Here is a 27,294-nt window from a genome sequence, read left to right on the forward strand (position 1 = left end):
AAAGCAAATCCTCACATTTTGAATTAATATGTGTCATTTTTGCTTGATTCAAATAATTCATAAACCAGTTGGTTAATTTACCAAAGGTTTCAGCTCTAATTCAGTCCTTTCCTGGAAGCAAAACAGGAAAGTTTTTTGGCAGGTCAGTCCATCAGGTGATCTGAATTTATGCTGTGGTGATTACTGCAGGTCTTGTACTGTACATGTATAATTTGTCTCAACAGACTCAGCTGGATATTTTCAAATTACTAACTCTTAGCTCGAGAAGGTGCTTATTTGTTAAGCTGCTAGGATTTGAGATTGTGATGGAGACAATAAACCGCGCTCGCTCACAGATTAGCTGCTGGCCAGCTTAACACATTGGAGTGGAGCGAGGCGTCTGGGGAAAAGCATCACATGATAGGGCAGACACATTTAGATGGCGTTCATTGATTGAAATCATACTCGCAGATGCATAAACTCACCGCTGTACACATCACACACACACCGCAGTCCCATTTAAAACCTCTAAATGGCTTAAACACTGACCATTGTAAAATACCCAAAAGCCCTCATGACTCTCCCAGGACCACTTGGCAGAGAGCAGAGCTGCAGACCACTGTGATCATTGACATACTTAATTAGACAGTCTTAATAAAGTATTAGCTGTCTTATGTCACCGGGTAAACACTCAAATGGGGACATTAGATTGCTTTCCAATTAGAGAGCAACTTGATTATGTAAATGCAGTGCCCGAAATCGGCTTGACCAGCTTCTCTTGCATACCAGTTGGACTTTAAGCGATCCTCTTGTGTTGGGTTAGTTGTCAAAAAGACCTGTTGTTACTTGGAAATAAATATTCACTCATTTCAGCACGTATCAAAGTCCAGTAATCTGCAAATTGGCCAACACCTTCCACTTTTACCACTACTCACTGCAAACTTGTAAACCTGCTTTTTTCCTCACACCCATTTCACTTTAGAAGTCATCCAGCTCCAGCGATTCCAGCTATTATCTGCTCTCCACAGTCCCAGCAGTGTAGCTGAGGTGTTAGAGACGCAGCCTCCTAGCAGTAAAGTTCCGGCTTTGATGCCAGTTTCCATCAACAGCAATGTTTTTGGGGCCCACACTCTGAGCCCCCACCTGCTCGGTTCAGATAAGAGCACCAGCTAAATGCCGAATGCAGTTCTGAAACACTGGGAGAACATAATAAAGCCAATCCAGGAAACTGGTATCATTATACCTCCTGCTTATTATCATTGGAAAAACCTGTCTGTACAGTAAATTGGTGTAGTCAGTGTTCAGAATTAACTTTCTGGCTCATCCTCCAGTTACTGGCAAACTTTTAAAAAGTTATTTTTAGTGTTGTTGTTTTCAACCATTGGTCATGACTTATTTTTCTGCCCAAAATATTCTGTATACCGTAGGTTTTAGTTTATTTCTCTGTAGTATTGTTCCATAGTGACTATACAGATTTAATTAATTTCTGTTGATGTATTTTCTCTTTGGTGGCCTAGATTAGTGTTTAGTTTTATTCAACACTAAGAGTGAAGAAATGGTATCTGAAATGCTGCATAGTCCCACTGTGGGGATGTTGCTAGTCCTCCACTGTGTCTCTTTTTTGTCATACGACGTGGTGCTGGAGAAAGTGGACACTATGGTTTGTTAGGCTGTGCCTGGATGTGTACACATATTTGTAATTCTTTCATTTATTAACCAGAAATAAGTAATATGCTTACATTTGTGAATCATTTTGCTGTTAGATTAGGCCTATAATGATGTATGTACAGTACTTACGTGTGTAAATTTTGTTTTAAAATCAGAGTATGCCAGAAAACATGCACTAGCTACATATATTAAACCACTGATTTCAATTGAACTAACCATTATTCACATAGTTGTTCAGTCTGTTTCTTTGTCATTAGTGGCTTTGGGGTGGCTGTGGCTCAATAGGTAGAGCAGTTGACTGCCAATCACAGGATTGGTGGTTCGATTCCCGCTGCCACGTCACATGCCAAAGTGTCCTTGGGCAAGATACTGAACCTCTAGTTTCCCCTGGCTGCATAGCAGCTCTGCCATCAGTGTGTGAATGAGACGCAGTGTAAAGTGCTTTGAGTACCAGCTAGATAGAAAAGCGCTATGTAGACCATTTACCATTAGTTCTTTATTCCCTGTAAACTTGCTATTGGGTCAGCCCAACATAACGTGCAGCTCATCAACCTAAAATCTTATATGTTTCTGTGCAGTGTCCCAATTTAAAGTGCTGGATCAGAGGAAGCACTGAGAACTGCACTTGTATTTTTGGGGGCATGAAAATTGTGATTAACAGTTTGCAGAACATCATTATGAAACATTGCCTTAGAGTCAAGAATGCTGTAATAGTACTGATTTCCATACTAGGTAAATGCCTGAATGAGATACAGCATCTTGATAATAATATGATTTGTCACAATATAGTTGTTCAGGTCTCCTGGTGATATTTACATAAGTGTCTGGTATATAGATAACAACCAGGAAGAAATCACTGTCATTACTGTTTGGGGCATAAAGGTCTCTACATATATTATTTATGTTTCCAAAGTCCCTGGTAGAGTTAATAAAAAAAGAGGACAACAGAGAGAACGATATTGAGCCGAGAGTCTCGGGACTCGTCGACAACAATAGAGAGAAAAGAGGGGAGGTTCTGGCTCAGAGAATGCAGCAGTGAGCAGTCTTTGCAGTGTTTCGCACCTCCCTGTTTGCTCTGCTGCTTTAGCCTGCTCTCCCTGCTGCTAGAGTGTCTGTGTGTGTGAGAGAAAATGTACAGATACGCAGAAGATAGCCATGCTGTGTTTGCATTATAAAATGTAAAAAGGGAACATTTCACCTCTCAATACAGACAATGTGACAAACCTCTTTTTTTTCTGAAGAGTATTTTTGTCTCAAGGTGCAGCAGATGTATAGTTTCTGTGTTAAGATTTCTATCTCTGCATCGCTATGCTTGACAAGCTCTCTCTGTCTTTACACAAGAGCTATAAAAATCTAAATTTTACGTTGTACTTGCCTGAAAGGTTCTTAAACGTGCAGCCATGAGCCGGTAGAACCAAATGAGGGACACACAGGGTTACGCATCAAACGTTTCTGTTCAATTTCTCTCATTGTCTTTATAAAGCCTGGGGGTTACAGAGAGGGGTAGTTGTGAATGAGAGAGAGACTGCAGCTTTTTTCAAGATGGAGAGAAATAAGTTTGAGTAAAAGCGACACAGATTGAAGAGGCTGGATGACAAAGCAAGAATCAGACAGGAAGAAGGAATACAGCAGTGTTATATAGAGTGAGACACGGTGAGGAAATTAAATAAGGGAAAATAACAGTGTGAAGAAGACAGAAATTGACAAGACTATCTGAGAAATAAGTAGACGAATATCCAAAACAGCGATGACACAGACAGACACACAGGACAGGACAAAGAAGTAACTCTGCAGACAACCAGTTCATGCTGATTGCAGCCATATTGGGCCAGAATGTGGAGGTGATGCCTCAGTGTCTGCCATCGTTCCCCTCTGATGGTGCAGAGCAGCAGTAAACATTGATCCCTCCATCAGGGGCTGTTCCCAGGGGCCCCAGCCTCCATCCCTCTGTCTACTCTGATGTGCTGACAGGGACGTTACAGTGAAGCCAATGTGCCTGACACACCCAGGCTCTGAGGAGATGGACCCCAGCCAGCAAAGTAATGTATGGACAGTGTAAATGTAAATTTAGTGTTTTTCATTACACCTTACAGGGAAAATCTACTCTGACAGCAACACCTTTCCTTTCTCTCAAACCGCTACCAGTGACATTTGCTGCATTGCAGCCTCTGTGCATATTTTGTTTTCCCTCTATATAACTGACCAAGTGTGGATGATATTGTGTGGCTCTGTTACAATACACAACATGTCACTTTTTTGTCATTTTAGTTTATTGTATCTTGGGACATATTTTTGTTTATTTAGCTATTAGTTAGTGATTGACTGAGATTTACAAGTAAGGTGATATATTCCTAAAACCTTCACTAGGGCAAAACACTATTGACAAACCCGTTGACAACGATGGAGAGTAAACAAACACCAAAGTTATTAATGCGACTTTTGTGTCTCCCTTTAAATTTTTTAACCTCCAGTGACTTTTGTGTCTTAATGAAATGATAGGTGAAAATATCTCTGATGTAAACGTCCTTGTTTCCTCAGATGTGGACTGAATTTGTGTTTACTGATTCAGGTTCCCACAGAACAACATTTCTCTGTTTCACTTTTATCAGGCAGCTGTGTTTTACGCAACAGTCTTTAGACAAAACATGAACAAGGAACACAGCATAAAAATGATGGAGTTTAACCTGACTACCTGCGTCTTGCTGAACATAGCAGGTTTGAATGTGCTTAGAAACAAGGTGATGCAAATCAGGAGGGAGACAGTAATTAATGACGAAGTGGTGTCCATGGTAACCTGTCCTTCACTTTACTCTGTGTAATGTGAAAAACTGTCCTAGAGGTATAAAAAAAAAAACATCTTTCTAGAAGATTGTACTATTTTTGTATGTTCTACACAAAGCGTCTTGAGTAACTCATGTAGGAGTCTGCGTGCTTCATAACTATTTATTAGTTTATTATATCTGGCAAAGTAGAGGTAATTATTCAAATACTGGATACATAAGTTTGAAGTTCACATTTTGGAAAAACTCCTGCAGGCTCTTAAAGCTTCAAACACAACAGCAGACTGAAAAACAGTCTCCATATTAAGCTGGAAATCCCCTGGAAAAAACAAAAAGTGTGGATCTAGATCTGAATCTACGAGTAACTGGAACAAACTGGATTCTTTTATGTTTACTTTGACTTGAATATTGACATTAAATAAAAGGGAGTTGTGTGCTCGTGTTACCTCTGGAGCTCAACTAGTCATAGATTTGGTTCCTCTGTGATGCAGTGCTGTATAATCACTGTATATTGCTGCAGTTAGAGCAGCTTCTGTACGCGTTAGACTGGATCAGCATGCAAGTCATCCTCAATCCAAAGCTGTGTATCTATGAGGCTGTTGTTTCTGATAAGCTGTTATTACTAAGCGACCAGCCAGTAACTTGAACCCGTATGCTGGCAGTTTTAAAACCACCTTAAGCTGAGAGTAAATCCCTGAGGGCCAGTGCCTCTCACCCAGGAGTCGCTGCAGAAATAAGCTCCAAACAAATAACAGTGTGTCTGCAGCCAATTTAACAGCCTGTGACTTCTGAATGGCATTTTTTTCACCTCTCCATTCCCATTTTCTCCTTCTCAAGCTTATGATTTTTCTTAAGTCTCCGAAGTCTTCACTGTCAGCAGAGAAACGCTTCTTCTTTTCACTTTCCATCGCTCTCGGTTTTCCCACCTCGAGGGGTTGAGTATCTTGTCAGCGTGTGAGAGAAGGTCACATCGACAGATATTTTTCATAACTGCCGTCTCTCTCGCCTGTTTGGGTCTGACCTAGAGACCCTGTCTTGTGTCCGTCACCATGATGAATGAGACGTCTCTGCTCGTCAACATATTGCTGACAGCAAGTTTATAATCACTGCGTCTCACTCCTGATGCCACGAGACCTCAGTGATGAAAAAGACATGGGCAAAAAATAAAATAAAAGTATGCATTCAAAATATTACAACCAAAAAGTAACTCGTAGACCAATGGACCTTCCACAGTCTGTCGTAATAAACGCTCTCAGTGTCCACAAACATTAAATGTTGATGTTTGTGTCAACATGATCAATACACTCAACTCGAGATCAATCTTTTCTAGCATTGCAACCTCAACAACTAAATCACAGATTTATACATTTAAATGTGAAAGAAATCATTTTAATTTTACACTTTTTTAAACCTTCACTATCATAGTGAGCAGCAACACTGACATACTCTTTTAAGTGCATATAGTGATGTTATAAGCATTTGTTTATTTACAGCAGTTGCATACTAAACTCATTTGTCATTGTATTTTATGGTCACCTAATAAATAGTATGTCGGAGATTTACACTCTGTTAGTGACACACGATGCAGATTCATGTGATAATTCTCTGTAGGTTTATCACTTTTACAGTTTCCACTGATTCACTTTAATTCAAACCAGTTTATATAGATGGTGCTAAATGAAACAAAACCAGGCACTTTACAATGTAAGGTTTAGGATCTTTCAGAATATTACAGTACAACAATATATAATAATAATAATAATAATATAGAAAACCCAACAAATCCCACTGGAGCAAGCATTTAGCGCCAAACGAGACATATTCAAGTTGGGACATTGTAAAAATCTTATAATCCAGTGCCAGGCAATTAATCAATTGTTCCAACGGTCATCGACAGGATTTAATAATACGCTAGTTGCAATTTTTACAATCCAAGCAGCCATTTTATCCCTGTATCATTCGTTCATTTGTTTTTCGTTTTTTAAATGAAAATTCAAAAAGCAAAAAAAAAAAAATACTTTTAAACATTTTTTTAATTTTTGTTTCCAAAACCAAAATGACAAAACTGATATTGACTCGTGTTCCGATTTCCTATTTTATGCTCAAATCAAAAATGGAAAAATCCATTTGAATTTTTTCATTGGGAATCGGTGGCATGTCATTCCATAAAGTCACTGTTTGCCAGAAACTGATCTGTGGGAGCGCGCACACCCTGCTTAAAGAAGTTTCTCCCGGTTTATCTGCAACTCCAGCTGCTTATGTCGGTATCAAACCGACAGCTTCTGGCAGACAGTCACTTTTTGGCACAAGTCACTAATTCTCAATGAAAAAGTGAAAATGGAATATGTTTTGTTGGAAAATTATTTGTTTAGTTTTTTCATTTTGGTGTGAGAAAAAAATAATAAGAAAAACAAGTTGTTTTCTGTTTTTTGATTTTTTATTTTAAATTGAAAAACAAACGATTTTGTTTAACAATCAATGATTGAATTATTTGCAGGAAACTGGATATCACATACAACAAAATAAGAATATAAAAGAATTTAGAAAAAAAAGAAAAATAAGAATTTAGAAATATAAAATGTGAAGTAAAAAATTTTATTTTTGCTTTCTTTTACATCTTATGTTTTTTTTTATCTTATTGACTAGTTGTGAATGCGATTTACCCTTGAACTCACCTGTGTCCTCTTTGAACATGTGCGGTATACTTGTATATGTGTAAACTTTGGGCCACTTGAACTAGTAGTATGTGTAAACAAAGCTTTGAAGCTACCCTTCAGAATAAAAGTCTCCGCTTAAACCAGAAAAAGATTTATTAGGACTTTAAATTAGCACAACAGCACACACAGTGCCACTTTTCTCATTTAGGACTAATAATGCAGACGTGTCTGAATGTGACTTCTTGTTCCACATATGGTCTGAACACAAAGGCCCATTAGTGTGGGTATTTTTACTGGTACATAGTGTGGGGAGATGTTTGTGGTGGCCTGAAAAAGATGGTCTGACACATTTTAGTGTGATGCTTTGGCAGCATGAAGTGTGTGTGTGTGTGTGTGTGTGTGTTTTTGTGTATTTGAACTTAGATTGCTTTCAGCGTCTCTGTGGGTCTTTAGACGGTAGGAGTATGGGGGTAGCAGTGATGTCATACTTGGCACGCTGTGGACCGGACTCTAAGAGACAATGACACTTTGCCAATATCCTCCTGCTGCCCTTTTCTAGCAGCAACTCTTACTGCATTTTCATGCCTCTCCACACTCTCTGGGTGGTGTTTTTTTAACTTTCACTTTGATTGTGTTTTTTTTCTTCTTAAAGTTTATCATGCAGGTCTTTTAACAAACTGCCTGGTTCATTTGACTCACATACGTAGGTTTGTGTGTATAAACTAGTCTGTTTAATATATCACATCATTTAAATCAATGATATATTACTAATGTAGAACAGTATAGTTTAATATATCTGCACTTAATATATGCAGATTTAAATGCCAGACTTACTGTTTTAATATTTAAAGTTACACTGAATCAATCCACTCGGTCCAGTTATCCATCAGTCTGCATTGACACAGCTCTCCTTCCCGGTAATTTTTATTTTGAACATATTATAGTCAGACCAATACCAGATTTGTGAGGATGACTTTGAGATTTATATTTAAATCTGATATTTTCTACACAAATACTTGTATGTTAAATTTAGTCATTAAAACATTATTGGGGCTTTTTTCAAATTTGACACTAAACTGTGATAAATAAAAAAAAATGACAGTATATATATGAGCTCTAGAAAATTGTCAGATTTGTAGATTTTTATCTGCAAATGTAGTAATGAAATAAAAAGTGTGTGTGTGTTAGGGCTAGGGGGCATCACCATGGCAGTCTGCAGCAACAAAGCCTGAATGATTGACTTGCAAAAGGAGCTCAGAGGCCCTTCGAGGAGAGCATGAAAAGGGGGAGAATGGGATGAGGTATCGTGGAGGTTGAACTAGTTCTGAGCAAGTCTGGTCTTAAATACTGTGACACTTAAATACTGAGATACCAAAGAGCTCTGACTCTTTCATCGACAGTTCCTTTGCCCTTTATCCGTCCCTCTTATTGCCATTGATTTCTTCCTTTTCATGTGTCAGACATGATCATAGCGAGCGAATACGTCAGTCCTGTGTTAAATCAGGTGAAAAGTTTTGAAAAGATTTGAGGAGCTAGTTAGAAAAGCACTTACCAGTCATTTGTCTAATGTTCTTTGTGTTCGTCTCCTTTATTCACATGATGGTGACTAAGGCTGATAATGATGTTAAGCTATTATAAATCCCAATTTAAGGTGGTAAGGACAGGGTTTGGAGCTGAATTATTTTCTTTGTTGTAAGTTAAGATTTGATCATAATCATCTTATGGCTTTTAATGTTGAAAAGGCACCAGGTAAACTAAAAATGATTCAAACACTATCTCTGTTGTAAACATTGATTTTATCCAGTTTTGGGCATTTAAATGTCACAATAGCAGATAAACGAAACTAAAGTAGCTAAACCAAATCTAGCTTTGTTTACTGCAGATTCATAGCTCACTTTTGGCCCCAAGCAAGCCATTTATACTTTTTTAGTTGCCAAGAACCAATTTATCACCAATAATTTGCCAGAATAAGAATTCAGTAGAGACATTAACATTGAGGAAAAAACCACCACTGGTCACTGTACACTACATATTTAAGCTGTGGCCAGAGAGACTAGATGTTTTTTTTTTTTATTTTGTACAGAGAAGATATCCTTTAACTGACCCTTTGGGAAATCTAAAGGATTTTAACACTCATTAAAGCAACACAACATACTGTAAAACATGACTGTGAAGGATTTACATCAAAATTGAGTGAGATCTCTGACCTCATCTCCCTCTTAGTTTAAACACATTCCATGCAATTACTGAACTTCACCTTTGTAATGCCAAATACCGCGTTGTTATCGCGCCCTTGTCTAACAATTATTGCACACAGTATGTGGATAAACAACATTTATTTGCCCCTAAAGCCAAAACCAATTTCATGAAGTAGCTTGTCTTGCTACATTTTTAAAGTTTGGACCTATGGGAGAAGTATTCAGATCCTATACTACTACTAATGTCACACACATACAGTAGATATATACTTTTATTTAATTAATAGAATATAAGTACAATTAGGAAAATGTAATTAGAGTTTTTAAAGTAAAAGTACTCAAAGTTGGGTAATGTCCTGTGTGAATATAACAGTATTATACATTAAATAATTAGATTATTGTTACGGATACGTTAATGTGTGAGCAGAATTATACTGGTGCTGGTTGATGTAGAGCTTTATGTATGAATTATTTTGACCAGTTATTTGTGTAGTCCTTTTCTTTTCCTAGAAAGACTAGCAGCTAACTGTTATGGGATTGAGGCTTTAGATGACTTAGCAGCCAATTCACAGAGCGCTGCCAAATCACAGGAGCAGGATTAGCATCACAAGCTAAGACTCTGGCTTCCTGTTGCTGTGGTGAACTAGTGACAATGACTGTAGACAAACAATACAGTATATCATCACTAAGAGAAACCGTCTTTATCTGAATACCTTACATTTCATAACATCCCCACAGTTTGAGAGGTATTTTAGAGTTACAGGAACTGCATGTCATTGATCTGCACTGCAGTCTGCTACAGTGACTCAGCAGCCACTTGATGCTCTGACATACAAACAAATGGTTGGACTTGTAGTTTTGATGTATGCAGGTTCTACAGCTGGGTGACGGCGCAGTGCTGGAATGAGACGGCTGTGTCTGTACCGGCTTCTTTAATTTTCCAACCCACTTCACACCACTCTATCTCTAAGCTCAGACAATAGTACTGAGTCCCGGGGAAGGAATGAGCTCACATTAGGCAAATAAGATTAAGAACAAGGTAATAACTTTTTGATGTCATCTTTAGTCAACCTCTGTTGATGTGACGGGTGTATGAAGAGGAAGCTTGAGGCATCAGTTCAGCATCATTAACTCCCTCATTACTTGACTTAAATGTACTTGATTTATCTATAACAGAAAACAAGGCCAAAGTTAAAGTGACAGGATGTTTGGAAGACCTGCACCAACAAAATGTTTTGTTTTATTTTCAGTTGATGTGTACATTTATAGTATAGTGGAGCTGAAGTTATGAAACGTTTTAAGCATAAATGTCCACAATGCAGGGGTTTCTTTCTTCTTTTACCATAGTAATTACTCTTGGTTTGACTAAACTAGATATTTAAAGACCTCAACTCGGGTTTACTGGCAATAAATTAATCAAAAAACTTAATTACTGATAAATAATTATCATTTGCAACCAGTATTTAGACATTCAGATGTCATCATGAAGTCATTGTTGGTTCAAAGATGGTCCAGTTAGAGAAGGTCTTTAGTGTCAGATGTTTGTTTTTTTCTATAAAATTGATTCTATAAATGTTACAGTCATTAAAAATAAAAACAAATAACAGTTTCTCATATTTTTAAAATATTTTTTAATAGGCCATATGTTACGGTTTTAAACCTTTAAAACCTATAATATATCTTTATTATTGACATTTCAGCTGTAACATTTAACTTGCCATTTGTCATTTCTTTCTTCTTCAATTGTGGAGACAAGGAAAACCTGCATTTTACCATTTCACCTTGTGTGTGTCTCTGTGCTCATGTGGGTGGCTTTGCAGCAAAATACTACCAACTATTAAATCAACTGGTTTCATATTGATAGCCGGATGTCGGCTGTCTGTCTCTCATCACATCAGAGTTATGACTTTTACATTTGAAAGAGGAGCTGTCCTTGGTACTGAATCATTTTCAGCTCTGTGTCGTACTTTATGATACACTGACACCTCCCTGAAGCTAATCTAAAAAAAACAAACAAAAAAAAACATCTTATGCTGCGGTGATGTAACTTTCCTTTTTTATTGTGTCACCTCTGCTCTCACCTATACTCGGCTCTTTATTTTAAATATCCAAATATTTAATGGGAATCGCTCCCAACAGTTCTTCTGTATCTTTGTAAAACATAAACTCAACTACAAACTAATCGGCATTAGAGTCTGCCTCCCTTGAAGTAGCTACTGCCTGAAATGTTTTACCTGTTGTCTTCAAATTCCTTGAACCCTCCTCTTACCACCCCACCACTGTAAATGTGGAACATGCTATCTGGAGCAGTGCAGTGGCTGGGCCTCGGTCGATCAGTGCTCCGTTTTAGTCGCCTTTAAAGAGAGCGTTCTCCTTTGGGGAGTTCAGACGTGGATATTTATATCAAGCAGGTCAGTTGAGGAAGAGCTGGAATGAGCAGAAACACTGAGTTCTGTCTGACAAATAACCTTCCTTCCTCGGGGCATTGCAGTTATGAGTTGTTTAAAGGCCAAGAAGAAGCGAGGAGTTCACCCCTTCAGTGTCCTTAAGTCACCCAACAGCAGAGCAGGTGACACACAGTGTCCACTCTGCCATCGATGTTATGTTTGTCAAAAGTGGATCATTGACGTTGCATGAACTCAGTTAACACAGATGGCCCTGCTGGATGTCACATTATGAAGGCTATGTTCACGTTACTAGTTCAAGTGGCCCAAATTAGATTTCTCAGCTTCCAACGGACTAAAAGTGTGAACTAACTATACATCAGGTCAACAGGGGTCAATGGAGAGATGTTAAAGTTTGAGATTCTATACATCCACCCATTGTCATCCATCTATCTGCAGTTGCAGTTAATGACCACAGGTGAATTGCTGGAACTTAGGCTAAAAATATTAGACCTACATGTTTTTTTTGGTCTGTTGGAATTTTTTGCACATTTTTTTTAGATCAAGCCATGTGCTAAATGACAAATTCAGGTTTAACGCTTCTACGCATGTTTGTATTAAACACATTTGCACCGACACGTGGCATATATTACATATAAAGTAAAATACATAACATACAATACAACTGTACAATCTAATCTGAAAGCCAAATCATTAGAAACTCAATACACATATTTTTTATATTTTTCAGGTCTGTCAACTAAAAATACAGTAGTTAAATTGGTATATAATAACTGATTCTCAACATGATAGTTTATTACTGCATTTCCAGTTTTGGCACTCTGCCTGTTGACAAATACTTTGCACATTTAGCATCTTGTTACTGAATGAAGAACGAGGCGGAGATTTTTAAATCCCAGACTCAGTTGTTGTCTTTTGTTGTGGACTTACTGAACTTCAGAAATATGTCACAATGATATGCTAATGAAGCGTGCCACATTGAAGTTCAAAATCACAGGCATATTAGCAAGCTGCAGAGCCAACTGATTTGATAAGAAGCTAAGAGTACTTAAGATTAAATCAACTGACAAAGAAAGCAGGGAGCCTGTAGCAGCCTTTGCAGAAATCAGAGATATTTTAAAATAGTGTAAGTAGACTATTTCAGTAAATGTGAGCTTTTTCATAAGTCTCCTTTTTAACTAAGATTCTCAAATTGCCTTTGGCTGCGTGTGACATTATGTGATGGGATGATGCTTCCTTTTCTCTCTCTGGGATGGCGGTGAAGGGAAGCCACAGGGATGAATAGATGAGGGCAACTTGGCTGAACATCGCTCTCTTCAAAAAGATTGTTTAAACAAACACATTTAAGCTGAGGAACAGACGCTGGCCTGCCGGAGGAGGCTTTAGATTTCACACTGTTTGTAGCTCAGTGGATGCAGTGAAACCCTGAAGGCTGACTCACATCGCTGGGTTGTAATTTCCAGCATCAGCCTCGTTATTTATTACAATTTACAGTGCACAAGGTTAAAATAGTGGATGGTGTTTTTTGTCATGAGTTTTCCGGTTTTGCTAACAGATACTTGCAGCGCTCTGCTTTTATTGAGTTTCTAAAAATGTTTTGAAATTGGATGGACGGACAAAAGACCGGCATGCGGGCTTTAGGTGGATTGATGTCTGACATACTGCAGAAGTTGACTCCCACCTCAACTTAAGTCACTGAAATATCCGTCACTCTGTCATTCCTTTGGCCAAGCACATTTTTAATTATTCTTATAATCCATTAAGCATGAAAAGAAATAAATACAGATACAGATTATATACTGGAGCAAGTATGTTGCACTTTTAAATTTTAATTTGAATCTTCTTAAATAGTTTAGGAATAAATTTTAAAGAAAAAGTGTTAGAGAAAGTGATTCCACCTTTATTTCCACCATAATTACTTAAACATCATATAAATTTTATGGTCAGTTACTATTTTCTACAGTATGTTTACAGATAACTGAGGTATCTTTTATGTCTTCAGTTGTGGAAAAACCTATGTTTTAGGATATGCTGTGTAGAAAACACAAATACAGGCTGTGATAAAACAAAACACCCACATCCGACAATGACCCAACTTTTTCTTCAGCAGTATGTACTTTAGCGCCTTGCCCAAAGATCCAGTTAAACAGTACAACTAATAAAAGAGAAAATAAAAATGTAAACATCTCCTCAGTAGGAGGGATGACTAAACACATGCTGTAGGCCTGCATTCACTTAACTTCAGATTACTAACTTTACATGCGTTATTGTCTCTGCAGCATTAGAAGTCCCATTAAAAGCGCAGGTCCACAAGCTTCAAAAAGCATGTAGATCACACACAGTACTGAAAATACTGAAGTTGAAAACGTTGTACGAGCCTTTTAGAATTGAACAAAAATCATTATGTTAATCAGTACTCAATATGCCGAGTGATAGCTAGGTTATATTTATTGATTCATTCATTGTAAAGTTCATATCTTAACCTATTTATTATGTTTTTACTGTTAATCTGATTAAAGTAAACTCGTGATGATTTGTTGTAAAAGTAAAGTATTCATTGTCTGTTCCCTGCACAGTCTATGACATTCAGACTTTTAACAGCACTTTAAATTCACAAATTTTGTTCTTTCCTCTCACGCTCTGTGGTCCAAATTAACATTTTCTTAAATTAAGATTTTGAGATTACATCAGCACTGTTATAGTTTTTGGCATTTAAACCTAAGAGATTTAGAATTGTGACTAAAATGCAGATGAAGAATTTACTACGACTAAAACTAAAGGTTATTTTCATCATTAGATCATTAAACACTTAAGCAAGATCATTTCAGTTATTTGCTTTTTATTGTCTTGTACCAGATCAGTCGACCTATTAATCACTGGAGCTCTAGACTTGGATTTGCATTTACTAAACAAACTAAACTCTAAATAAAATAACTTCATATTCAAAACACGTATCAAGATTAATGGTTTTTAACCTGAGTTGTACAAAATCACCAACGCTGAGTGCCGCAGGACACTAAAAGTTCTTTGTGCACCAATGTCACCTACACTGATTCCCATCCATGAGCTGTGTTTGGGACTGAAAGTGAATCTGATATCAGAGCCAGCCTACACTGGCAGTGACAGCCCTCTCAGACGCTCTGCATTGTTCTCTGACCCACCGGGGAAACAGCAGCGTTTCAGACTGACTTAAAGTGTCTTTGTTGTTGTAGTATCACATTGTACCAGTCTGCAGTGTCACCCTGCAGGCAGCCATCAACAGCAGCTAATGCAGTCTCCTCTCCTCTGTTTTCACCTGAGGAAAGCACATCGGGAGGTCACAGGGACATGCCGTCTCTCTAGGCTTCATTCTCTTAGAATGTGGATTTATTCATTTGTACCAAAGCTGCATGATGCCGATGTCTCCGGTGTATGCGTTGGTGAGATGCCTCAGTGCTGTTTGTTGGAAGTATCAAAGCTGACTTGCAAATCATCACTCACCCGAGCAGCTTCGTCATTGTGCTGTGAAACCTGACGCGTCTGTGGGCAGAAGTGTTTGAACTCCTCCTGTCTGCTGTACCAGCAGGTTCATTTGGACACCGAAGGGTACCGTTCTCCATTCTCCGGTCATAAACAAAATCCTTCAGCCACCTCTCCGCTCTCACAGTACTGATGGTTGGTGCTGTTTGTCCGCGTGGTGAAAATTTTTTAAAAAGCACATGGTTACCATTGTGTTGTTATAGTAACATCAACAGAGGGAGCTACATCTTATAGTTTGCTTTAGTGATGCTCCCTGAATGTTTTTAGAATTTTGAATATTACATAGTATATTGTAAATATTTAGAAACTAGCATCAATTTATTTTATTATTCTAATAACTTAAATTTGACCATTCTATTACCTCAGATCTTCTGTTACTGATTACATTTGGTACTCTTTGATGGTTATTACTGGTTACATCCACAGGCTAAAGCAACTTCAGTTTTCATGCAAAATAACTTGAAGATAGAAATTGATAAACTTATACATCGAGTAAAGCAGAAAAGTTATTACGGTCAAGACAAATGGAAGTTGTCCAACACGTTAAATTAGAAGAACAGAGCTTGAGCTAAATCAAACTGCAGACATTTATTCAAATGAAGGCAACAGAGCAGAAGCAGATTTTTGAGTAAACCCTACTGCAGATGGAATTAGGTTGGGTTAGTTTAAGAGCCACCAGAAGAGTCCGTCGAAAAGTTTCCATGACATGAATAGTTGAAATAGCAGAAGAGGAAAAACGTCTGACAATTCAATTCACTTCAATTCAGCTTAAGCTTTTTAGCCATTGTTATAATATTAATGGCATACAGTTCAGTGAATAATAAGAAAGTATAAAGTACAATCATCAGCTGAAAGCAGATAATATGGCCTTGATGATCGTCTGTAATGTAACAGCTACTTATTGAGTGCTTCTTCCTCCGACTCACAGATGGTCTAGACATATAAGTACCACACTGATTACCTTATTGATAGAGAAGCTGAATCATTTCAGCAATGAGGCTTTTTAAGTATAAAATTACTTTTATCAGTTTCATTCAAATGCCTCTTTGACTTAACTGCTGATAATCGTCCTGTAGTAGTTTGTCAGTTATTTCTACATCCCACTGTCAGAGGCGAAGGATGATTTACATTAGAGATCGTTAATGGAAAACACATGTTGACTGTGCAGAACCTGAAAAGATATCATAGCACTGCAAACTCCGGGGATGCACTGAAGATCCCATCGGATTGTAGAGTCACTGAGATCCCACTATTATTAGACCTCTCTAATATTAGAGCCTGCATCTGTGCTGAAACAAAGGGGAATTAAAAGCTTAACATCACCTCTGAATGGACTGAAGGGCTGATGCATAATTACTGTATGTTGAATGTGCATATGGACTTATGAAAACATGCTTAATAACTAAAAGCATTTTGTGGTGTTTCTCTTGTTTTTGTGTGTGGATTTCCATGTACTAATGTTCTAACTTGCAGAATCGTTTTTATTATTCCTCTCGTCATGTTTGTCCATCGTCAGAAGTAACAGAAAAGCATGAAATCAGGTTTAACATTGGAAATATTGGTCCCAGCTTATCGCGTGTTACGTTGACGGCTTTAATATTAAAATACACAGGCATGAGCGACCTATTTCATATTCCAACTATTCTTGTGTTGATGCACAAGTGGGTTGCCTTTGTCTCTATATAGTGATTGTCCCACATACGATGCAGAATGCAGTGTAGTAAATCTCCCTGACTCAAAGAGGTTTTCCAGATTGGGCTTGGGTGATGTCCAACAGGATGTCTTCAGGCCAGACAGCTGAGCGTCTGGCAACAGTGACGGTCAAGTTGTTTACCTCATCCGACCTTCAGGCCTTGATGGGCCTAAATCTTATGCCAGTTAAAAGGCGTTAACGTCTTGTTTGTTCTTATCTTCTTCTACAGGACAAAGGACTCTCCACCACAGGAGTGATGTCCTAGAAACTGTTGTGCTTGTCAACCCTTCCGAGGAAACTGTTGTATCAGAGGTAAACCAACATATTCTGAGGTACAATACAGTGTTTGGTTTAGGTCCACGCTGTGATACACAGTCTTAGGCCACCGTTGTTTTTGGCAATGCCGTGAAAGCCATATATATACATATATATTTTAATTTGTTTGTGTTTTTAAATACTGCGTACATGTATGTATTTATCCTACATTTTTAGTTGTAGATACTGAGAAATAAACTTTTGCACAGTACTGTATATATTTGAAAATGTTTACCTGCAGCATATTTACCTGTCTGTAAATACATTTTGCAACCAGTATCAGTTTTTATAGTTTTTACATAATATTTGACAAGAATCTCTTAAAATTAGTTTAGACAAATGTAACATATGTACTTGTTCACATTGAGACACTGGGCCATTCATGGACCATTCTAAAGAAGAAGAAGAATTATAGTACCCAATTTCCTACAGTTTCTGACACTTACTAGCGTTTTCTTATTTAGAATTTGCTTTATGGTATGAAAAACTCTAGATTGGTGAGCTCATACATTTTTTACTACATCATACTCTACTACACTGCTGTAAAAAACTATTTGCCCCCTTCCTGATATTATATGCCAATATTCATATATATTAATTATATTTTCCCAGCTAAAAATTGTGAGTCAAACTTGACTCACAATGACTAACACTTCGTACCTTTGTTTGATAATTAGTAATTTTCAGTCCTACAGATAGATGACCTACAGTGCTTAACGGATATAACAAATATTTAGTAAGCTAAAGACTGATAACCTTTGTGTTTTAGATTTGTTTTGATTTTGTGCAAACATTTTCAGTAAATCTTTTTCACCTTGACACAGTTAATGTTCATCTTCTTCTTTGACAGTGACACAGGTATTTCTCCTTCTATCTTGGCAATGCTCTCTCTCCTTTAACTGTCCTCTGCCTCCCTCTCTCTTTCTGCTTGTGTGTCTGTCCCAGATCCAGTGTCTAGTCACAGACTCAGCAGGACACAAGCTTCTGGTCTTGAGTGGCCAGAGCTCAGATCACAGTGGCCTTCTTCTACAAACTGGGGTTTTCACCCACCAGACGTTTTCACGCATCTTTGCTGATCCTGAGGTAAAACACATCTACTGTACTCTGACACATTTATTGTTTTTTAATACAGATTAAACAGATTTACTCAATAAAAAGACTGAGTCTCTAAATGTCACATCAATTTCTTTATTTCACTTTTTATTTGTCTGCATGCATCACTGACTGATGTGTCTGGGTGTGTCGCTCCTGCAGGTCACCAAATTACTGGGCACAGCAGCCCCCAAGCAGCAGGCTACACTTACTGTGTCCTGCCGCGGGGAGGTGGGCTGGAGCTCCCTGGGACCGCAGCTACGAGAGTTCCTGGAATACAGACTAAACCCCGAACCTGTGCTCCCCAAGATGGAGGGGGTCACTGAGTTCACAGAGTACATCTCTGAGACAGTTGACGTCCCTTCACCGTTCGACCTCCTGGAGCCACCCACCTCAGGAGGCTTCCTGAAACTGTCCAAGCCATGTTGCTACATCTTTCCTGGCGGACGAGGAGACTCTGCTCTCTTCGCTGTGAATGGCTTCAACATCTTAGTGGATGGAGGTTCTGAACGAAGATCCTGCTTCTGGAAGCTGGTCCGCCACTTGGACCGCATTGACTCAATATTACTTACACACATCGGAGCTGACAATCTCCCAGGAATCAATGGGCTTCTTCAAAGGAAGATAGCAGAACAGGAGGAGGAACAGTCTCAAGGCTCCACCAACTACAGCGACTGGATGAAGAACCTGATCTCGCCTGAACTGGGTGTAGTGTTTTTCAATGTACCAGAGAAGCTCCGCATGCCTGAATCTAATCTCAAAGTGAAACGCAGCATTGAAGAGGCCTCGCTGACTCTGCAGTACCTTAACAAGCTAGGAATCAAACCTGAACCTCTGTTTCGTGTGGTCAGCAACACTATTGAGCCCATTACTCTCTTCCACAAAATGGGAGTGGGCAGGTTAGACATGTATGTTCTTAACCCTGTCAAAGATAGTAAAGAGATGCAATTTCTAATGCAGAAGTGGGCTGGAAACAGCAAGGCCAAAACTGGCATTGTGCTGCCCAACGGGAAAGAGGGAGAAATATCTGTGCCCTACCTGACATCAGTTACAGCCTTAGTTGTTTGGCTCCCTGCCAACCCTGCAGAAAAGATCGTAAGAGTGCTGTTCCCTGGGAATGCACCACAAAACAAGATCCTGGAAGGGCTAGAAAAACTAAAGCACCTTGACTTCTTGCGCTATCCTGTAGCCACACAAAAGGACATTGCTTCAGGAGCTCCTCCCTCTGTTATAAAACAAACCAAGTTAAAGCAGAGAACAGATAGCAAAGAAAGTCTTAAATCCTCCCCAAAGACCACTGCAAAGGCCTCAAAGAAAGAAAGTGAAGGTCAAGATGATGTGTCAGCTGCCACAGAGGCAAAGAGCGACTCTGTAAAGGAAAATATATCGGAGAAAAAGGAGGAGAAAAAGCCCACTAAGACTTTAAAATCTAAAACTGATGTGCCAGAAAAGAAGAAACTCCTGAAAGAAAAATCTTTAAAAAAGCACTCAAAGGAAAGGGTGTCAAAAATGGATGAGAAAAAGGACAAGGAAAAGAAAGAGATCAAGAAAGTAAAGAAAGATGACTCTGCTAAGAAAGACGAGAAGAAAGATATCAAGTCCAAAGAGGACAAAAAGAAGGACACATCCAAACCAGAGCTGAGAAAAATTACAAAGCCTGACTTAAAACCACTTACACCAGAAGTGCGAAAGACACTGCATAAAGCTAAAGTGTCCAGTAAAACCAAGACCGGAAAAATCAAAGCAGTAAAGACTGAATCTGCTGAACCGAAACCCGAGGAGCCAAAACCTGAAACTATTCAACCTGAGCCGCTCGAGAACGGAGCTGTTGAGGGCATGTCTGCACCCTCCACACCTGAAGACCTCACCAAGGAGTTTGAAGAACTAAAAAAAGATGAAGTTGTCGCTGTATCAGAGGAGCCTCCAGACCGTACAGAGGTTTCATCTGAGCCAACAGCTCAAGAGCAACAGGAAGTGCAAGAAGTTACATCTGAAATTCCAGCTGGCACAAAGTCTCCTGAAAAGGAGTCATCAGCCCCAGAAGTAAAAGCTGAGGCAGAAGAGCAAGAGAAAGAGCTGACACAACAGAGAGAATTAGAAGAGGCTCAAAAGTTTGAAGACGAGGGAGCAGCGACTCAGGATGAGGAAGACGAGGAGGAAGAAGAGGTCCCAGCTGCTGAAAAGAAGAAAACAGTAGAGGAAGATGAGGAGGATATGGGAATAGGTGAAGAGGAGGATGAGTCCAAATGGAAGGAGGCTAAGGACATTGGACTTGACAGGAAACATGAGATAGAAGAAATGGAGAAATCAGAAATTCTCTCAGCTGCAACTGTGATACAAGAGGCCCTACACATGACTCCACCCAAGGCCGAGCAAGAGGAAGATGAGGAAGAGGAAGCAGTGGAGAAAGCTGAACTGGAAGAGGTGGAAGATTTAGATGTAATAGCAGATGAAGAGATTAAAGTCAGCCCCGAAGATGACGAGGCAGCTGATGAACAAAAGGTCACTGAAGGCAAAACTGCTGAAACTGTAACTACAGCCAAAATTGAAGCAGCAGCAGCAGAAGAAGAAGAAGAGGAGGAGGAGGAGGAAGGCTATCTGTCACATGTGGGAGGGCCCACAGCACCCATAACCTCAATCGCTCAAGGAGCTGCTGCAGCTGAACCCATGTCCTACATCCAAGACGAGACCATCCCCGGCTACTCTGAGACAGAACAAACCATCTCAGATGAGGAGATTCATGAGGAGGCAGAGGAGAGGATACCACACCTTCAGTATGACGTTGGTGCCTATGACATCTCTGTCCCAGATCAAACTGGATCATTTGTTAACATTCATGGCATGAGGGAGATGCAAGCTGCAGCTATGACTGAGAAAGGTTTTATCCCGGGCGTGCAGGAGCAAGTATCTGTGTTCACCAACATTATCACTGCTCCTCTGGCTGAAGAGGAGCATGTGTCCTCTGCAACATCCATCACAGAGTACGACAAAATGTCCTCCTTTCCCACATCTATTGCTGAAGACCAGTCTGTAGCATCTGTTGCAGCACCTCCAGCTGAGGAGCAACCCAAAACCCCATCAACCCCATCTGACGCTGCCCCAGGCAAGGAGCAGCCACTCTCTGCAGAAACTCTGTCACCACCTTCTTTAGAGGATGACAAACAATCTAAGTCTCCAGCAGAAGACCTAAAACTTCCTGTTGCAGAAGTGAAGATGGCAGCTAAAGCTTCAGATGCTCATGATGTAGAGGAGGAAGAAGAAGAGGAGGAGGAGGAGGAGGAGGAGGAAGAAGAAGACCAAACTCCTAATGTTGAAATTTCACTTGAAAAACTCCAAAAGGGCTATTCTTCATCCCAAATATTACAGGGTGAAGAGAAAGACATCAAACAGACAGAAACAATCCCTGGCTCTTTCTCTCCTGTTTCAGAGTCTATAGGAGATACCAAACCTGTCTCACTTCCAGTTGAAGAGCAAAATATAGATGCAGTTGCACCTAAAGATACTTCATCTGTTGTGCCTACTAGACCTTTTGGATCAGACTCCATAACTTCAGAGAGTGAGGAGCGTTGCTTCAGTCCGGATGATATCACTGTGAAAATGGCCTCCCCTCCACAGTCTGGACCCTCAAGTGCAGCTCACTCTCCAATTCGTCAGTCACCAGTGGAAGACAAGATGAAGGTCTTCCCTGATTTTGAGCAGCAAAAGCAACTTGAGCTCCCTGATGTAGAGATTCCAACTGAGGACAAGACAAAAGATGAAGCAGAAACAGGGACACAAAAAGATGATAGCAAACAGAGCGCAGATGTTGCAGCATCTTTGGACAAACCATCTGTAGACATTAAAGAAGTTCCAGTGATGAAAGAAAAAGATGCTCCAATAGTGGCAAAAGTTGAAGGGAAACCGACAGAAACAATCCCTGTTGTTGCTGAGTCTTTAACAGAAATGCAGCCACCTGTATCAGGGAGGGATTCCCCCATCTCATCTAGACAACGTGATGAAGACACTGATGGGCTCAGAGAGAAAGAACATAAAGTGCCTATTTCAGGTACACTTCCAGAAAGGGAGAGCCATTCCCCAGATGATAATGATGATGACAAGAAAGATGATTATGACAAATCTGCAGTAAAAACTGTTAAAGCAGAACAGGACACAGAAAAAGATGACACCTCCGATGTAAAACAAATCATAGATGAGGAGAAACAGAAATCCGTCACTGAAGAAGACGCTTCTGCCATTAAGTCTATCACGGATGAGACAGCAGAAAAAGAGGTGGGAAAGGATGATATATCTGATATTACACCTATCAAAGAGGAGAAAATTGAAAAGGACACTGTCACTGTTGATAGAGAAGATGAACAGAAAAGACCTGAAAAAGACCACACGCCTGAAGTCAAACTTCCTACAGAAGCAGAGAGGGAAATCTTTGCATCTGAGGCCAAACAAATCAAAGATGAGCAGAAAAGACCTGAAAAAGACCACATGCCTGAAGTCAAACTTCCTACAGAAGCAGAGAGGGAACTCTTTGCATCTGAGGCCAAACAAATCAAAGATGAGCAGCGTGATTTTGATTTTGACCTCAAAACCAAAGGTGATTTTAAAGAGATGGGAGACAAGATGGATGACATGACTGGTAGTAAGATTTTGAAAGAGGAGGAGAAGAAAGAGACAGTAAAGGATGATACTTCTGATGTTACCTCTATAAAGACTAAAGAGGAAGAGATCAAAAAAGCCCCCACTACAGATATCAAACCTGATAAAGACCAGGTGGAGAAAGAGGCAAAGAAGGATCATATATCCATTACTGAACATGCTAAAGATGATGAAACTAAAAAGGACACAGAAACATTTGATATCAAAGTAATGGATGATAAGAAAGAGGTAAGGGAGACAGAAAAGACAGATGTTTCTGCTGCCAAGCTCATTCCAGATGAACAGAGGGCAAAAGAGACGAGTGACATCACTGTTGCTAAACTCAGCAAAGAAGAAGAAATTACTAGTAAGGATGATAGATCTGCTGTTACCAAGGAAGAAGAAAAGGAGCCAGAGATTTGTAAAGATGCCATCTCAACCATCAGCCTCCCGACGATGGAGGAAAAGGATGTAACAGCAGGTAAAGATGAGACTGTGAAGCCAACAATAGAGCAAGAAAGGGAGAAAGAGATGAGTAAAGAAGATACTGACACAAAAGTTTCCAAGGAGCAAGAGCAAGATTTGACACCAAGTGAGGTTGATGCTCATGTCCTTAAATCTACAACTGAAGATAAAATACAGGAAAGTATACACGAAGATGGTGCTGCTGCTGCTGCAAAACTTACAAAGGCAGAGGAAAAAGATAAACTGCCAATTAAGGAAGATACGTCTACTGTTAAAACAACAGTTGAAGAAAAGGTCAAAGAGGAAAGTAAACTTGATGCTGCTGCTGCCATTACACCTACCAAGATGGATGAAGAGCATGTAATAGTGTGTAAAGGTGATGATTTATACACGCCAACTGAGGTAGAAACACTTAAAGATGTTGTCAAACCAGTCATAGAAAAAGAAGAGGCGCAAGAGACAAGTAAAGATAAAGATGTGACCTCTGCTTTCAAACCTATTAAGATGGAGGAAGAGGAAGTAATGATTTCCTCTGTGAAAACAGTCAAAGACGAAACAAGCACAGTAGATGACATTTCCGATGCCAAACCTACCATGCAGGATGAAAAAGAAATCAGTAAAGATATTTATGCTGTCAAGACATCAGTTCAGCAAGATGAGGAAAAAGTAGTAGTTGAGGAGGAAACCTTTACTGTCAAACCATCCAAGGAAGAAGGAGAAGAAGTGAAAATTCTGGATCATAGTGCTGATATCAAACTATCGAAAGAGGAAAAAGACGAAAAAGATACAGGTACACATAAGGAAGATATGTTTGACATCAAACCCACCAAGCAGGAGGAAATCAAAGATGCTGTTGGTGTAAAACCACTCACAGATGAGAAGGTAGAATTAAAAGAAGCTGCATCTGATGTAAAACTAACCAAAGAAGAGGTAAAGGATTCACATAAAGAAGAACCTTGTGATCAAGAGATTAAATTTAAAGAACAGGAAATGGAAAAAGAAATAAAAGAAAAGAGTGATATTTCTGACTTTGCATCTACCCAAGAGCAGATGGAAAAGGACATTGGTGATATGTCTGTCAAAACCTCAAAGGATGGCAAAGAGGTGGAAAAAAGTGACATTTCTGACACACAAATAATACAACAGGAAGCTAAAGAGATGGAAAAGGGTGATATCTCAAAGCAGAGACCCATTTTGGAAGAAATTAAGGATAAAGAACCTGAAAAGGCTGAAATGAAAAAAGAGAAAGAAGCAGATGCCAATGTTGAGCATCCTAAGGATGCAACAGAGAAAGAGCCAACAAAGGTAGAAACTGTCAAAGAAGAAACAAAAGATGCTGTTGGACGGGTCAGTCATGAAGCTGAATCAATTACACAGGAGACAGAGAAGGAGATTTACACACCAGCATTTAGTGCTGAAGAAGAAAAACATGTGAGAGACGATTATCCTTTTGATGCTGAATCCAAGAAGGATGATAAAAAAGAGGTAGATCTTCCTGTGACTCAGCCATCAGAAGTGGAGAAGACTAAAATAGATGATATTTCTGCAACTGCTGATAAGTCCATAGATAAAGAAAGCTCTGATAAGCTTCCTGAAACTCCGAAAGATAAGGAAATGTTTGATGTTGCATTCGTAGAAATGCAGAAAGACACCTGTGGAACAGCATCAACTGAAGTCCTAAAATCAGCAAAGGATGAAGTTTCTCCTCAGCACATCCAGGAGGAGAAAAAAGAGCAGGATACAGAGGCAAAGGTCATTATTAGTCAAGAGGAGAAGGTGGAGAAAGAAAAAGATGATGCACATGTTGCAGAACTTAGTAAAGAACAGAAAATGGAAAAAGAGGAGGAAAAGGAATACACCTATGAAACAGAAGACATCAAAGATGAAAAGACAAAACCAGAAGAAGATGGAAAAGAGGATAAAAGAAAAGGACGCTGCAGATGTAAAGACAGATGAGATCGCAGACAAAGAAAAGTATGACTCTTCTGATGCGGACCACATCAAGGAGGAGAAATGGGAGAGAGAAGAACTACAGGAGAAAGACTTAGACAAAACCATTAAACAACCTCCACAGACAATATTGGGAGAGGCAGCTGCGTTGTCCAGGTCAGATTACAAACCTGCATTTGTGGTACAGTCTTCAGATGAAGACAGAGAAGATGAAGAGGAGGAAGACATATGTATGGGAGGAGCAGGCTCCAGACCTTTGTCAGTGGAGCCAAGAAAATCAGACCATGACATCTCTGCAGGTTTGCTGCCATCTCCAACAGCACAGGCAAGTGACCAAGCTAAACCACCGCCAAAATCAGAACCGACCCCAGTGATCATTCCTACACTTACAATGCAAGAGCCGTCGATTGATGAAGACATCAAAGAGTTAAGCAAAGAAGAACCCAGGCTTTTATTTGAGGCAGACAAAGATGTGAAAACAGAAACCACACCTGCCCCTCACGTCAAGCCAGAACCTTCAGTTGATATTGTCACATCAAAGGAGGAAACAGCACCTGTTCAAAAACAAAGTCCAGATTCTGATATTCTTGCTCCTAAAGCAGAACCGGTGTTAATCCCAACAGAGCAACAGCCTGCACTGTCAGCAGTATCAGGCACTGAGAGCCAACCCTGCACAGTTTCAAGCTCTGAGAGCCAGTCCAGTGTGGAGCAACCACCACAGCAACAGAAAGCAATACCGTCTCAGACCAGCTCAGGAGCGGTTGCTACAGGAAAGACGACGCCAGATGAGAAACCAGTGAAGGAAGCAGAGCGGGAGATGGAAGGAGAACGAGAGCTGGCTTCCCCCGGATTATCAAAGCATTCAACATATTTTACATTGGATAAAGATTCTGAGGACACGAGACACATTGATGCTGTAAAATCAGGCACCACAACAATGGAGAGTGGGGAAAAAGGAACCTCAGCGGAGGAGATGGTCAGTGAAAGCTTACAAGATGAAAAGCAAACTTTTGGTGCATCTAAGTATGAGCCATATGAGAAGCCCATTCCCAAAGACCATGACTTGGAAACTAGAGAAGAAAGTGAGATTCCTCTCAGTTTTGATCAAGCCTCTGATATCGGTATTGATGACAACAGAAGAGCAAGTCAGACAGACGTTGGAGGGGCCATGTTCCTCCTGGACGAGCAATACAAAGAGGAACCTCTGTCCTTCAGCAGAGTCGACTACAGCCCAGTGTCCCTGACCCAGAGTGAAAGAAGCAGCCATCGCAGTCGAAGTGCATCCCCAGAATATGAAGACAGAGAGAAAGGCCAAGAGGAAGAAAGCGTGAGAGAGGAGAGACCAGATACACCTTATGTCGACAAGAGCTTCACATCCACTGACATGCAGGACAACAAAATGTCTCAGGCTGCTGAGTCTTATTGTTTCAGTCCAAAAGAGGACAAACCTGAGAAGTCAGAGAAGGAGAAAGAGGACACAAAGGAAGGTGCTGCAACAGCTTTTCAAACAGGGGCGTCAGGAGAAAGTCATCAACTTCCTACCAGTGATGCCGTTCAGCCCGGTGCATCAGTAAGACAAGATACAGTCTCCCCCTCATGCAGTCAGTCGGATGTTGGTACCAAAGCTTCAGCTTCTCCTATAGCTTCTGGAGAAATCACAGAGAAGAAAGCATGGGAAAAAGAGAGAGAGAAATCTGCTGAGTCACTTCGAGACAAAATTGAATCCAGTGATCACGAAAGAGAGGGCTCTCTGTGTGGTCGGCACTCACCTGCAGAAAAAGACATTTTACCTCAACAAGCATCACCTTTAGAGAGAGAAGAAGCTTCAGCCGGTTTGAGGACGTCTCCTGCTGCCACATTTTTAAGACATGAAATCGATGATAATGTTCTTGCCTCAGATAACAGTCAAATTAGCAGCTCTGCCACTTGTAAAGCCATGTTAGA

General features: G+C 39.8%; 1 protein-coding gene across 1 annotated transcript in view; it reads left to right on the forward strand.

Annotated features, from left to right (window-relative positions):
- The window catches only part of map1ab (microtubule-associated protein 1Ab), a 52,165-nt gene extending 24,871 nt beyond the window's left edge, over positions 1-27,294 (forward strand). The window contains 5 exon segments of the mRNA XM_026365652.1: positions 17,129-17,211; positions 18,160-18,297; positions 18,469-25,308; positions 25,310-27,083; positions 27,086-27,294. Of these exon segments, the coding sequence (XP_026221437.1) occupies positions 17,129-17,211; positions 18,160-18,297; positions 18,469-25,308; positions 25,310-27,083; positions 27,086-27,222 (8,972 nt within the window). The 3' untranslated portion in view covers positions 27,223-27,294.

Source organism: Anabas testudineus, chromosome 6, assembly GCF_900324465.2.
Source record: "Anabas testudineus chromosome 6, fAnaTes1.2, whole genome shotgun sequence".
Classification (NCBI taxonomy): Eukaryota; Metazoa; Chordata; class Actinopteri; order Anabantiformes; family Anabantidae; genus Anabas; species Anabas testudineus.